Here is a 14,650-nt window from a genome sequence, read left to right as displayed (position 1 = left end):
AGCCTCAAAACTTTAAGGAAGCAATGTCAAGTCCTGAAGCTCTATTGTGGAGAGAGGCCGTGAATAGTGAAATTGAATCACTACTGCAAAATCATACTTGGAAACTGGTGGATCTTCCACTAGGGTGTAAACCTCTTGGATATAAATGGATATTCAAGAGAAAAATGAAAGCAGATGGTTCAATAGATAAATACAAGGCTAGGTTTACTGTTAAGAGATATAGGCAGAAGGAAGGTCTTGATTATTTTGACATCTATTCACCAGTGACAAGAATAACATCTATTTGCATATGGATTGCGATTGCAACTTTGTATAATCTGGAAATACATCAAATGAATGTTAAAACAACTTTTTTGAATGGCGAGTTAGATGAGGAAATCTATATAGAACAACCAGAAGGGTTTCAAGTTCCTGGCCAAGAGAAAAATGTTTGTAAACTTGTCAAATCCCTTTATGGATTAAAACAAGCTCCGAAACAATGGCATGAAAAATTTGATCACACTATGCTTTCGGATGGTTTTAAGACAAACGAATGTGACAAATGTGTCTATGTTAAAAACAGTGACAAAGGCTATGTCATAGTTTGTCTTTATATGGATGACATGCTCATTATTGGAAGCAATAATGACATGATTAAATCCACAAAGAAAATTTTGCACAAAAAGTTTGACATGAAAGATCTGGGAGTAGCAGATGTAATTCTAAGAATAAAAATTACTAGAACATTTGAAGGATATTCTTTATCTCAATCTCACTATGTTGAGAAGATTCTGAAGAAATTTGGAAAGCATGACGACCGTCCTGCTAAAACACCTGTTGACATTAGTCTTCATTTGTCAAAAAATACAGGTGCAGGCATATCACAATTAGAGTACTCTCGGATAATCGGAAGCTTGATGTACTTGATGAATTGCACTAGGCCAGATGTAGCCTATGCCGTAAGCAAATTGAGTAGGTACACAAGTAATCCAGGGTCCGATCATTGGATAACAGTAATTAGGGTACTTAGGTATCTAAGACATACCCAGAATTATGGCTTACATTATACCAAATATCCAGCGCTACTCGAGGGGTACAGTGATGCAAATTGGATATCGGATATTAAAGACTCAAAATCCACAAGTGGATACGTCTTTACCCTGGAAGGTGCTGCAGTCTCTAGGAAATCTTCCAAGCAGACATGTATAACAAGGTCGACAATGGAATCTGAGTTTATCACATTAAATAAAATAGGAAAAGAAGCAGAATTGCTTCGTAATTTCTTAGAAGACATTTCAATGTGGCCTAAACCTGTGCCAACTATATGCATTCACTGTGATAGTGAAGCAGCAATAGGACGGGGACAGAATCATATATATAATGGTGAGTCTAGACACATTCGTCGAAGACATAATACCATTAGGCATCTGCTCTCACATGGAATAATTTTCATAGAATATGTAAAGTCAAAGGGGAATATTGTGGATCCATTGACTAAAGGGCTAGCCAGAGAGCAAGTGTACTATTTATTGAGGGGAATGAGATTAAAGCTTATTACTTAAAAGTCACCATAATGGCAACCCAACCTAGTTGACTGGAGATCCCAAGATTTAGGTTCAAAAGGACAACTGAATTATGGATGACTTCATGTATCACTAAGGAGGTTTACTCCTACCCATTTTTATGATAAGAAGAGTGATACCTACAGTGTTAGTAAGATAAGCTTTGCTTTTAATGATTCTTATAGCTTGGGCATCCAAGTGGGGTATAACAGGATACTCATAATAAGAAATCACCTATATGAGTGTGAACTGGGCCGGTTCTGTGAGAATTGAGAAGGCTAAATTCTCTAGAGCACTCATGAATTACTAGGTGTTGTTTAGGGCCAAAATGAACACAATCGTAAGAACCAAACGGTGTCTGCGAATACACTATGTGTAGTCTATTGTCTTGGCTTACACAAACAGCTGAATAGTTCAAGGCATCGCGTCCACTGGTTAGCCAGTAAGTCTGATAGGTTTTCATTAGAGGAGGTTCAAAGCCAAAAGCTACCTATCTCGATGTGGTATATCTTCTTAATGTACTCTTTCTTTGTCTGCATTTTGTTGCATGTTCGTTATCGTGAATTTCATTCATGTGGGGGATTGTTAAAAAGTGACTTTTGAAACTTTTGAAAAAATCTTATTTTTTGCTAACTTTGAGCGTTAATTAAGGTGGGTCCTAAGCATTATTTTTAACGTTTCTAATTGGGTTCATGTTTAATGTCGCGTAGTGAATAAAGCCATATATTTGGTTGCTCAAAACCAGTTCCAGATGAATGAGAATTCAACGTGCATTTTCGGGTTCGTGGAAATGAATTTAGGTGGGTTTCCTATACATTTGTGAAATGTGTTTGTCCCACATTGGAAAAGCTTAAGGATTTGTTTGGGTTTATATACATAAGCTTGGGATACTTGGGATGGATCCCAAGGGGTATCCAAGTTTGTGGAAGAGTGAGGTTATGGGTAAAGTGGGCTAGACCCATTGGATCCAAAACTAAAAACCACACGTGCATGCCGCCGCTGTCTGTCCGTCCAGGCAGCCTGGGCTTGACGCGGGTGTGAGGTTGGGTTGGGCTTGTCCGACCCAATATTTATCTTTTTGGGCAAAAAACATTTGAATCTTTTTATTTATTTATTTTAATTTTGGTTTCAAAATTCAAAATAAATTGATCCAAAATTTGTCCTTCACCGAAACAGATCTCTAACAGGTTCATAAGGTCCATTCCTGAACAGATTCAAAAGGTCCACTCGAACAGGTGCAATTTCCACACTAACAGATCTGTTTCTATTTTGAACAGATTTTTTTTCCTGTTTTGAATAGGTTTTTCCAGTTAGGTACCTGTTCCGAAAAGGCACTTCTTCTCCTATATAAAGCCTGTTTCCAATAGTTCATTTGATTAGATTTTTCCATCATAATTTCGTCCTTCTTTCTCTAGTCTTCTCTGGCCCTGTTTGGTAGGGCTTATTTCTAGCTTATTTCAGTTTTTAGCTTAATTTAAGATATTTTGATGTGTTTGGTTCAGCTTAACAATACAGGTTATAACTTTTTGTAAGTCAAAAATCAACTTATTCTTTGAGTGGGGGAGGAGAAGCTTAATTAATAAGTCAAAAATCAGCTTATGTTCACAGCTATAAGCTATAAGCTGTTAGGCTATAAGTTATAATCACTTTTCCACACCTCTGCCAAACGGGGCCTCTGTGTTCCTGCAACTGTTTCTGCATTTATTTTTAGGAAAAGGAAGAGAAAGAGTTACAACATCGTTTGGTTTACCAGACTTGATTTTATAGTGTTGTAAAATCATGTGTTAGTTGTTGCATCCTGAAAAGTAGACGCTGATTAAAACTCGAAGCACCGGAACGAGGGCGAAATCTACTTTAAAAAGATTGTGTTCAACACAAGTCTCGACATTAATTTCGGCAAGTATTTAATTCAAAAAATAATTTATATAATTATTTTCTAAATTATTTATTTTATTATTTGTTTAATTTATATATTTAATTTACACATACCACTGTGGGTAGGTATCCAGTACTCTCCTCATCTGATGACCCTCTCAAGCTACCAAGTTCCATCATCATTTTCTGTATCAGACAACCATTTCCCAGTCCAATCCTCATCAAATTCTGAATCAGCTTTATTTCACCCTGATGAACATTATTTTCAGCCTCATTTATGTTCTCATGTTAACCCTCTTGATTACCATCATTTGTGGGAAAAATATTTTCCTTCCCTAGACCTTCTAGATCCTCAAAAAAAACCAACTAGAATCATCACTATTGCTTCAGCTGTGATCATTTTCAGAAGTGCCCACTCCACTTGTTCTGTAGGACTTTCATTCACATCAATAGGTTGTCCCACAATGTTGTTATAAAAGGTTAATTTTTTTTTTTATCGGCAAAAATGTTAGGCTCCATTTGATTTAGTTTTAAACACTACAACAAATTTGGGATTTAAAGACGAAACAAATTTGTCCCAAAATGTATATATTTCGTCACCCAAACTAATTACGACGAACATTTTTCGTCACCCGTTTTGTCTCCAAAGGGTCGTCGCTAAAGGGTCTTAGAGACGAAAAAAAAAATTCGTCATTGAAAATGATAAATTTGTGACGAATTTTTTTGTCTCCAATACACTTTGTTGGGAACATACTTGTAAGTAATTAGCGACAAAAAATTTTGTCATTAAAAAAAAAATTAGAGACAAAAGTATTTCGTCATAAATATAAAAAATAGAGACGAAATAATCTTGTCACGTTTAATATAAACGAAGACGAAAATTTTTTGTCAAAGAAGCTACCAATAGAGACAAAAACAAATTCATCATTAAAAATGATAAATTTGTGACGAATTATTTTGTCTCCAATATACTCTGTTAGGAACATACTTGCAAGTAATTAGCGACAAAATATTTTGTCATTAAAGAAGAAATTAGAGACAAAAATATTTCGTCATAAATATAAGAAATAGAGACGAAATAATCTTGTCACGTTTAATATAAACGAAGACAAAAAATTTTTGTCAAAGAAGCTACCAATAGAGACAAAAACAAATTCATCATTAAAAATGATAAATTTGTGACGAATTTTTTTGTCTCCAATATACTCTGTTGAGAACATACTTGCAAGTAATTAGCGACAAAATATTTTGTCATTAAAGAAGAAATTAGAAACAAAAGTATTTTGTCATAAATATAAAAAATAGAGATGAAATAATTTTGTCACGTTTAATATAAACGAAGACGAAAATTTTTTGTCAAAGAAGCTACCAATAGAGATAAAAACAAATTCATCATTAAAAATGATGAAATAATGTCAAAAAAAATTCGTCACACATTGGGGTAATAGTGACAAAATGTGACAATATTTTTTGTCATGACAAATTCATTTAGCGATGAAATAAAAAATTTATGACAAAATTAATCATCCACCTAAGCCAAATAAGAGACAAAAAAAACCTTCTATATACTATAATTTGAATCATAACCAATATTATTTTTGTATGCACATTTGAAGAATGTAATACACACTATATACTATATTTTGAATCATAACCACATATTGAATAGAATAACGTCATATACTTCATAAATGAAAATTAAATATTCAAAAGTATATACAAAGGAATTAAATAAATAAAAATTAACTATGCTTACATATATTAAAAAATGAAAAAACTTAAAAAACTAAGTTCTTCAATTCTTGGACCATATTTTGCATCTCCAAAAAATTTCTAACCTGAAAAATGAAAACACAAATTAATCCAGAAACCGCTGATGCATATGAATAAACTAAAACGTTAATTCAGCAAACCAAAATAGGAACATTAATCATTTTTGCTTGATCTTAATCCTTTTGAAAGTAACTTCCTTGTTAACAATTAGATGTCATAGCAGCTCAGTGTCAATGACATTGTAATTTGGAGGTCACTAATGAGCACAGTATTTAAAAATGATAAATCTCAATACAGCTTGTGTACGATATTTTTGTGAATGTATATTATTATTACTATTGAACCATAATTCTAGGTACCCATAAATAAATAAATAAAAACTCAAGAATTTACTCCATTTTTTTTTGGTGGAGGGGGGGGGGGGAGAACATACATTGCAGTTACTATCACCAGCAGTAGCAGGTTTTGGAGATGCAGAGGCTGCATTTTCTTTTGCACCTTTGGATGAAAAAGAAGAGAAAACAGTTACCCATTTCATGCATGTCTATCTACCAAAGAATAAGTTCAAACACTAACAGCTGGCACAAGCGTATGAAAAATCATAAAGAAAATACATTATTATCTCAAAATACCTGGCCAAGCGTATGAAGTGTGTCAGCATAGGACTAGTGGCTCAGGGAGGTAAATTATTTCATGGTTCTGGTGGATGCAATTAGAGAAACAATTAAATGAATATGCATCTGTGCATCAGCTTTGAGCATGTAAGTTATTGGTTGATATCTCACCCTCGTAAATTCCAGTAGTTGAGACCAGGTGTCCCTAGAGATTGCTTTATTATGCCGGGCCTGAATTGAGTTCCAACCAAACCAGAAAATTTGACATATATGTTAGATGGAAATCTGAAAATGTCAAATGAAGGCAGATTCTAGGGAGTTCAACCAGTAATTTAACCAAACTTCAGCAACTCAATATGAACAAATTCACAAACATAATAAAGTAAATAATACCCTATAAATCATGACAAGTTTCTTAGCAACCGAGAAAAGAGCGAGTAACCATACAAAAATTTTGTTAAAAACACTATTAATAAAACATGAAGAAGCAGCGAGCAATGAACTAAATCATGGTTTTTTCCCCTTAAAAATTATATCATAAGATTTCCATACCTTTCGTATCTCTATGCAAAAGGAAGCCGTTATAATCAAGCATAGTCACTAACATCATTAGCCTGGTGCATCACACACTTTCGCTTCATCAGGATTCATAAATTTCCCAACTCATATGTAGTTATTTGGGCTAAAATTCAAAGCTTTTGCTTGGAAGTTCATGCTGGACATATCACACTTCTGTAGCCATAGCCCTTCCAGGACAGCTTGTCTCTCCAGTAACGGAAACTCAACATGAAGGGAGAAAACTAGAACCTTTCCCCACTCCAACAACCCCAAACCTTCTTATAGAGCTAATGGGTGGCCAATTTGTATGACATCAATAGACCAATGTGACGAGGAACATGAAGACATTGGATGAGCATAAATTGAAGATTATGGATTTACTTTAGTATTATTTTCTTATATATGATTTATTGGGTTTCATTTATTAAATTAGGATTTTCATATTGTAAATCCTATCGTAATGAGTATATTTAGTAACTTCAATTAAGGTTTCGTAGGATGCCTATAAATAGGCTTCTATGTAATGAATTTGTCATATTTGAATTGATATTGAAGAATAAGATTGAGCTTGGAGAATTGCTATTGTTCAGTTTCGTTATTTTCTTTTCTTTTTCTTTTGGTTTCAATTTTCTCTTCCATCCAGCATCACAATATTAACAAAAATCAGGAAATACTCGGGGAATATATGAATTAATGATTACCAAATACACATCACAAGTTAGGATAATTCACCAGCTCCCATGCAAATTTGTAGAAAATTTTTAAAATTTGCCGAATATATGTTCCATTAGGCTACCTGCAAGAACTGGCACCAGTGATCAACCAATGGCCACTGCTTTTCTTCAAAAAGCAACTGCCACATCCCGATTGCAGTATCCAATGCCAAAGATTTCTGACCCTGCGATTGACAAAGAAAATCAACAACTGCAGAATATTCCACATATCCCAAAGTTGCAAAATATGAAATATCTATTTGACATCACCAGAAAAAGCATCCATTTCCAATTGCTCTTCAGAGAACCGATTATGATTTTCATTTGCAAACAGAAAGAAGAAACTAATTGCAGTCATGTCCTTTGAGGACCTAATCTGATGAGTTTGGGGGGGGCATAGCCCACCAATCCATGCATTTGACGCTTTACATTACAGTAAAAAACACTGTCAATTATGTGATTAGACTAAGCCAAAATTGCAAAACAAAATTACTTCAACTCATGGATTTAATCCTCTAGTGGTGCCTCCCATGCTTCTCCCACATTATAACTAAAGACCTCAACTGTTTTTTTTAGAGGTTTCCATCTCCGCTAAGTTCTTCACACGGCCCTTCCTCACTAAGCTGAGGAGGAAACAATCAAATAGAGCATTAAAGAAACAACATACAACTAATACAATTCAAGAAAAGCAAGCATTATCAACACCTATCAGTGAGTTGCAAACTCAAAAACTCTAGCCAGTTAAAGTTTATGTAAACATTAAATAGTTAGGTTTCCTTTAAAAGAATAGCATCCAAGGCAGCGATTCACCTATGAAGCACAAATACCTTTAGAAGAGTGTCATATCTATATTGAACACCCATACTCCTTGCCTACAAATATAGATAAAGATCACACTTTTTTTGTGTGATGTATGTTTTTTAATCACACTTTTTAAGTTTTATTGAAGTGTGATCTTTGAGAGTATGATTAAAAAGAGTCATTTTTAATCACACTTTTTAAGTGTCATTAAAAAAATGATTCATCACATCTTTTAAGTGTGATTAAAGACATTTAGATCACATCTTTTAAGTGTGATCTAAATTTTTTTTAAGTGTGATAAAAAACATTTAGATCACATCTTTTAAGTGTGATTAATAACATTTAGATCACATCTTTTAAGTGTGATCTAAAAATCTTTTAAGTGTGATTAAAAATATTTACATCACATCTTTTAAGTGTGATTAATAACATTTAAATCACATCTTTTAAGTGTGATTAATAATTAATAAAACATGTGATAAAAAAAAGAATTCGACATATTTAAAAAATAATCAATATTATTTTTGTACGCGCATTTGAAGAATGTAATACACAATATATACTATATTTTGAATCACCACCATATATTGAATGGAATAACGTCATATATTTCATAAATAAAAGTTAAATGTTCAAAAGTATATACAAAGGAATTAATAAAAAAAAAAATAACTGCGATTACATATATTAAAAAAAAAAAAAAACTAAATTCTTAAATTCTTTGACCATATTTTGCATCTCTCCAAAAAAATTTTGACCTGAAAAATAAAAATAAAAATTAATTCAAAAACCGCTAGAATCAAAAAAATACAATCAAAAAATACATTATGAAAATAGAATAAATCAAAAGAATCGTATAACATAACTCAAGGAAAGAGGAGTCAGAAAGAAAAATATATATAACCACTTCATTTTTAGGAATTAATCATCGCTAATGCTACTAATTCTAAGTTCCAAACATAATGGAGAGTACATCTAGAATTTCAAAGAGCAACGGCTCAATCACTTCGATAATACAAGTCAAATAATTGAAAATGCAACTTAATATGTTTAAATTCTATCATGATTAAAATGTATATGTTATAATTACAATGGCAATTCATGATCAAATATTTGCAATATAAAACATATGCATGAAATGACACTCACTTTTCATATAGACCCTTAATTTGTCCTTCCAGATCTTCATTGAGAACCAGACTTTTCCTTCTATTAGATACCCCTTCAAACGCATGTTCAAAATGCTCCTCATTGCAACAGATAGAAGCAATGAAAATAAGTTTTTAAACCAAGAGATGGAAGTGATAAAGCATTTTCAAGAGTTGTAAATCTGAACACTACCTATCAACACTACCTATCAGAATTTTCCTTGCTCTGGATTTTGTCATTTGAAATTGATGTGATGTTTTCCTTCTTTTCCCCGTTACTATGCTTGATTCTATTTGATTCTATTCAGCATTTTACTGGTTGATGAAGTTAAGCAAAGCAAAGGTCCATTATTTTGTTCATTGATGAGTTGCACGCTCTGGCACAATGTAACAAGGAATTTCTGCTTAATTTCTGTTTAATCTCCCATTTATCAGTCAAAGTTCTTACAAAAAAAAAAACTTTAAAAAGCAACAAAATACAGAAATGAAAATTAAATTCACATAAAAGAGAAAGATTCAGTAGAAGTTATGAAGATAAACCTCATCTTGACAATTATCAATAATCTTTTTGATCCTCAAGACCTCCCAAAAAATTTGACTCTCTTCTTCAATATCATCAGTCAATGCCTCAGCTTCTCCATAGCTGTAATTGCTCACTTGGTTGATATTGAATCTTATCATATGCTTCTCCATAGCTGTAATAGGTTCGAAAATAACCCAGAAATCAGAATTTTTTCTAGGAGAAATCTATGTGCTAATTCCAGGAATACTATGCCAAAGAAATAGTGAAATACAGGGAAGGAAAATAAACTCTCAGGATTCCAGCATTGTTTCTAACGCTTCAAGAATTAATTACCACAACAATTGAGTAATTGATGCTGAACCTAAAGGTTTTGCATATGGATAAACCTAAATGCCGACAAACATATGCTAGATAAGGAAAACTTAAGACATATATAGACAAAATGCACAATTCAACATCCCAAAAACACGAGAGAATAAGTTCAACAACCGGACCTAAAAGCAGATCAGGGTATAAGTAAATAATTCCTCAATTTTTTTTAATTTTTTACGTCTACCTTCCGTTTGAGAGCAGCTAGGCTCTTGGTGTGCATCAGAGACTGTGGGATGACCCCATTTGAAGGAGGAAGTCCAATCAGTCCACAAAGCAAAGTCTGATAACACATAAATTAGAAGAAAACATAAGCTCTAGGTAAAGCAAAGCAGATAAGAACAACTACTAGGAATAGGAGAAGTCCAATTGTATATACCATGAATCCCAACAAGATGATGTCATAATGGTAAGCAGAAGAATTCTTGAGATTGAACTCTTTTTGTTGCGCCATCTGTGAAGCAACACTGTGGTCAAAGAAGTAAAGCCTTGCTATCATTACAGCTGGAATAAAGGCAGCAAAGATGTAAGCGAGAGGAACTTTGGCCATATCCTGCAGTTATGGTGTAAAAATAATCATCCAATGTACAAAATGTTCAGAATGAATAGATAACATTTGGTTAAAGATATAGACTAAAAGGGGACTTGATGGACAGTCATAGATTGGTTGGAAGTTCATGAAGGCCATTATTGGATTTGGATTGGTGGCATTATTCTCCATTAGGCCTACACTATAGGCTATAGAGCTTTACCTTGATAACAGTCCAATGGTACAAAGATGCAGATACCCAAGGAAAAAGGCTAAAGAGCCTCACAAAGATGCAGATTCACAGAATAATAATAATAATAATAATAACAATCGAAGCAAAACCAAAAGCCTCACAAATTGTAAGACTAAAGTTTTGATAAGAAATGAAGAAAAAAAAAAATTGCAACCTTGGAACGATCAAAACCCCAGATGAAAAACAACATTACCTGCATATAAACTCAAGTTAAAATATCAAATAGTATGTAAAGCCCCAGAGGCAGCATTTTCAAATTATGCAATTAGCTTTCCAACAACTTCAAAACAGAGAAAACCACCTTGTTTTATTTGTGAACTCTTGGATGAGATATGTCCAATCAAGAGCAATTGAGGACAGTTAATATGGTCTAGCAATTGATTATGTTTCTAAATTTTACATTAAAACAACAAATTAAGATCTTTAAAAAAATAAAAAAATAAAAACTACTTCTACCACACTCTTCCAAGGAATTCTGCAAATTCTTTGAAATTTTAGAGTTTATCACAGATCAAAGGATAAAAAATTTAATCCTACATGACAAAATTTTCAGAACAGTGTAATTATATAAATCATTGTGTTTTATGATTTGTAACAGGTTCAGAGTATCTAAATATATCCACATACCATAACAATATCTTGGGGATCCACCTGCCAAGAAAACAAATATTCAAATGTCATTTAACCAAGTTAAGAGATAATTCTAGTTTCTAAAAAGAAATAAAAATTCCAAAACCATTGAAAAATGAATTTATAATGAGCCATAACACGCTACTAAAATTATAAGCATAATGCTTGAAGATGATGTTCCTCATATAATCATTTAAACTAAAAATTCCAGTAACCTGATCAACCAATCACTTTGAAGGCAATTAGTTGTAAACAAGTAAAGCTACCTGAAGATCATTGTGAAGGAGTGTGATGCCATCAGCCAAAATCATGTCAACATATGGATTGCGCAAACCCACAATAATTTCAAAACAACAATACAAAGCAATCACACTTCTCTGAAAAATAAATAAAGATCGACCGTACAAACAACCTTGGAGTTGTAGAAACATTACGTTAATAAATTTGATGGGACAAGTCACAAGAGGATCAAGATACATTCTAAATATCAAACCTAAGACTTTGACTTCGAAGACCACCAACTCTCTCAAACCCTTATTTACATCCTAAAAGTTAACTCTTAATCAAGATACATATTCACCTGCATATACTGAGGATCAAGATTAGATATATACTCTTGTATACCATAATCTCCTTGAGTTTTCATCATTTCAAGAACATCAAAAAAAATTGATGAATCCTGGAAAATTTGATTCAATGCAAACGCATTGTGCTTAGTTGGTGTTACTAGTGAAAAAGAAGATGCAGAGTCAGGGAATTATTCATCGTAAGATATCTAAAGAGTTGTGGGTGTTGATATTGTTCCTACAAATCTACAAGGGCAACTTTCTCTTCTAGAGCCTTTTACTAACTTAATTTGTCTTGTCAAAAGTTTAAAAGAAAAAGAAATGACAAATTTTTGGATACTCGTGAAAATTAATAACATTACCAAAAGTAAATTATACTAAAATTCTTAGGAAAAAGTTCTACAGATTGCTACAACACTTATGTCCACTAAATGGAAGAAAAAATAGGAAGTATAGTGTACGCACCATCACTGAGGACCAGAACTAGATCACTGTCAATAACAGTTGGGATACGATGAGCAATAGTGCACACAGTGCAGTCCCGAAACTCTGTTCAGATGATCTTCTGGATAAGATTATCTATAGTTGAATAAACTAAAGCAGTGGCTTCATCAAGAACCAAAATTCTTGCCTGTTTTAGTAAAGCTCTCAAAAGTCCTGCTAATATTTCATTGTTTACTCCTGAATATCTTAGATTGTAAAGAGTTGACATCTAGAAAACAGAATACCAAAATGGCCAATATAAAAGATTGAGCTCAGCGTTCAAAACTAGCACAAAAAATCATATATAAAAGCGTACATCTCAACAGCTGAGCGGACATCTTCGATCCGAGCTGTGCTTGAGGGTTTTAAGCAAACTTTGACTAAAACAAGAAAAAAAGTTGAAACTTGAAGCTTGAAAACACCATGAAATTGTTCGATTAAACAAACAGAAATTGAGGGATCGAATCGTATGTGACCTGAGACAAGAACTTTGTCTTCGGCGAGTGGTGGCGGCGGCGGCCCTGAGACGATGCCGTTTTGCTCTGAGGTATCGGCGCCGCAGTTGTCAGTGGCGCTCTGCAGAGAGATCTCCATCGGCGCCACAGAGAGACCTCTACTACTTTTGCGATTCTTCTCCATCTACAATAAGATACACATTAGATGCATTATGGTATAAAAAATGTTAAAGGAATACATGAGCAGTAGACACCATTGACAGATACAAGTAAATAAACGATGAATATTCATCCCATTGACATGAACAATGACCTACCGTGGATGATCTTGATATTGTGATGGGTTGACTTTGAGGTCTTCCCCTCTGAGCAAGTGTAACCAGAGGCGTCTCATCATCCAGAGAAGGGAAGAGAGGGGTGTCAGGAGGAGTTAATAACCTTTAATTTAACAACACCAGATATTAGATCAAAACTCAAGAACAGTGAGGTAGTGAGATCAGCTACAGAACAGTGAAAAAGGATTAAAGGAATTTATATAAGGATTAAAGATCAAACCCAAGAACAGAAAAGTAGGGAGATCGCCTCCCGCCTCCGTGAGTGAGAGTGAGAGAAAGAGAGAGAGAGAGACTGTGTTGTTTCGAAACTTAGGGCTCTACAAACCTGAAAGGAAATGAAAAAAAAAAAGAGGGAAAGACGGGGAAAAAATTGGGGGAAATTAAGGTTTTGTTTGGCTTAGATTTTCTCAATATTTTTAATATTTTGATTTTTGAAATATTCTTAATATTTAATTTTTGAAATATTTTTAATATTTTAATTTTTTTAAATATTTTTAATATTTATACAGGCTTAAAAAATTAATTGACAAAAAAATTAATTGACAGAAAATAATTAACATAGAAGTTGTTTGAAAAAAAAATGATTTGAAAAAAAAAATATTCAAAAAAAATTATTTAAAAACAATTAATTGAAAAAAAAATATTTTTTTATTTGAGTATTTTAAAAATAGTTTGGTTATGACTGTTGATCAAAAATACGGATATCGAATTATGAGTTGTGTGTTTGATTATCAATTATAAGTTGAATTAAGTTTTGAAAACTATTTTAAAAACTTATCACTACACAAATTTTCTTATTTCACATGTCACATCAAACTTTCAAAACTCAATTCCACATACAATTCAAAACTCAATTCAACACTCTATTAAAAAACCATAATCAAACAAATTTTTTGTAGTATAGGAGAGGGAGTGGCAGTAGTGGTGAAGGTGGTGGATAAGAGGTGGTGGTGGTGGTGGTGGTGGTGGTGGTGGCGAAGGAGATTAGTGATGAAGTTGTGGTAGTGGTATGGGAGATGGAATGGTGGCGGTAGATGAGAGGTAGTAGTAGTAGTAGTAGTAGTAGTAGTAGTAGTAGTAGTAGTAGCAGCAGTAGTAGTAATGGTAGTGGTAGTGGTAGTGAAGTGGTGGCGATGGTAGTAGTCATGGTAGTCATAGAGGTAAAGTGGTGACAGTGGAAGTAGTGGTGGTGGTGGAATGGCGTTTGCAGTAGTGGTGAAGGTGGTAGAAGAGGTGGGTGGTGAGAGAGAGAGATGAATGCGAGACAGATAGAGGAGAGAGAGAAAAAGAGACAGAGTGATGAGCAAGAGAGAGACAAAGTGGTCGCTAAAAGTGCATTTTCTTATAGTGGACCGATAAATCGAGAGGGAGCTCAGTAAATAGAGAAAACGGGAGGGAGAGGGTGAGCAACGTAAACATAGTGGGAGAGAGAGAGAGAGAAAGAGATAGAGAGTGAGGGACAGAAAAGAGACAGAGAGAGAAGA

The 14,650-nt window shown here is 33.6% G+C and overlaps 1 protein-coding gene across 9 annotated transcripts; it reads right to left on the bottom strand.

Moving 5' to 3' along the window:
• Nucleotides 1–5,077: 5,077 nt before the first annotated feature.
• Nucleotides 5,078–13,503, bottom strand: LOC114286123 (boron transporter 4). Of its 9 annotated transcripts, none has more exons than XM_082877888.1 (15): nt 13,387–13,503; nt 13,149–13,269; nt 12,853–13,015; nt 11,325–11,348; nt 10,852–10,890; nt 10,295–10,468; nt 10,103–10,198; nt 9,564–9,718; nt 9,230–9,400; nt 9,025–9,119; nt 7,158–7,259; nt 5,975–6,034; nt 5,822–5,888; nt 5,623–5,687; nt 5,078–5,254 (listed from the first exon to the last, which is right to left on the bottom strand). In XM_082877888.1, the coding sequence occupies exons 2-8, from the start codon at nt 13,226–13,228 to the stop codon at nt 9,701–9,703; spliced, it is 594 nt and encodes a 197-aa protein (XP_082734014.1). In that variant the 5' UTR covers nt 13,229–13,269; nt 13,387–13,503; the 3' UTR covers nt 5,078–5,254; nt 5,623–5,687; nt 5,822–5,888; nt 5,975–6,034; nt 7,158–7,259; nt 9,025–9,119; nt 9,230–9,400; nt 9,564–9,700. The 9 variants fall into 9 exon arrangements, with proteins under 9 accessions (XP_082734014.1, XP_082734015.1, XP_082734013.1 ...); XM_082877889.1 differs by having other exon boundaries at nt 9,025–9,097; XM_082877887.1 differs by having other exon boundaries at nt 9,025–9,435.
• Nucleotides 13,504–14,650: the final 1,147 nt, after the last annotated feature.

This window comes from Camellia sinensis, chromosome 7 (genome assembly GCF_055761805.1).
Source record: "Camellia sinensis isolate YWXY chromosome 7, ASM5576180v1, whole genome shotgun sequence".
Lineage (NCBI taxonomy): Eukaryota > Viridiplantae > Streptophyta > Magnoliopsida > Ericales > Theaceae > Camellia > Camellia sinensis.
The sequence above is the reverse complement of the archived record's forward strand: the minus strand, read 5'-3'. Positions and strand labels throughout refer to the sequence as shown.

What these genes read in the sequence shown, in the direction of transcription:
- LOC114286123 (XM_082877887.1), bottom strand. Translation starts at nt 13,228, where the DNA reads ATGATGAGACGCCTCTGGTTACACTTGCTCAGAGGGGAAGACCTCAAA. An exon ending in ATCCCCAAGATATTGTTATG is followed by an intron (nt 10,891 to 11,324) that starts GTATGTGGATAT and finishes GTTTATATGCAG; the next exon opens with GTAATGTTGTTTTTCATCTG. An exon ending in TCATCTTGTTGGGATTCATG is followed by an intron (nt 10,199 to 10,294) that starts GTATATACAATT and finishes ATGTGTTATCAG; the next exon opens with ACTTTGCTTTGTGGACTGAT.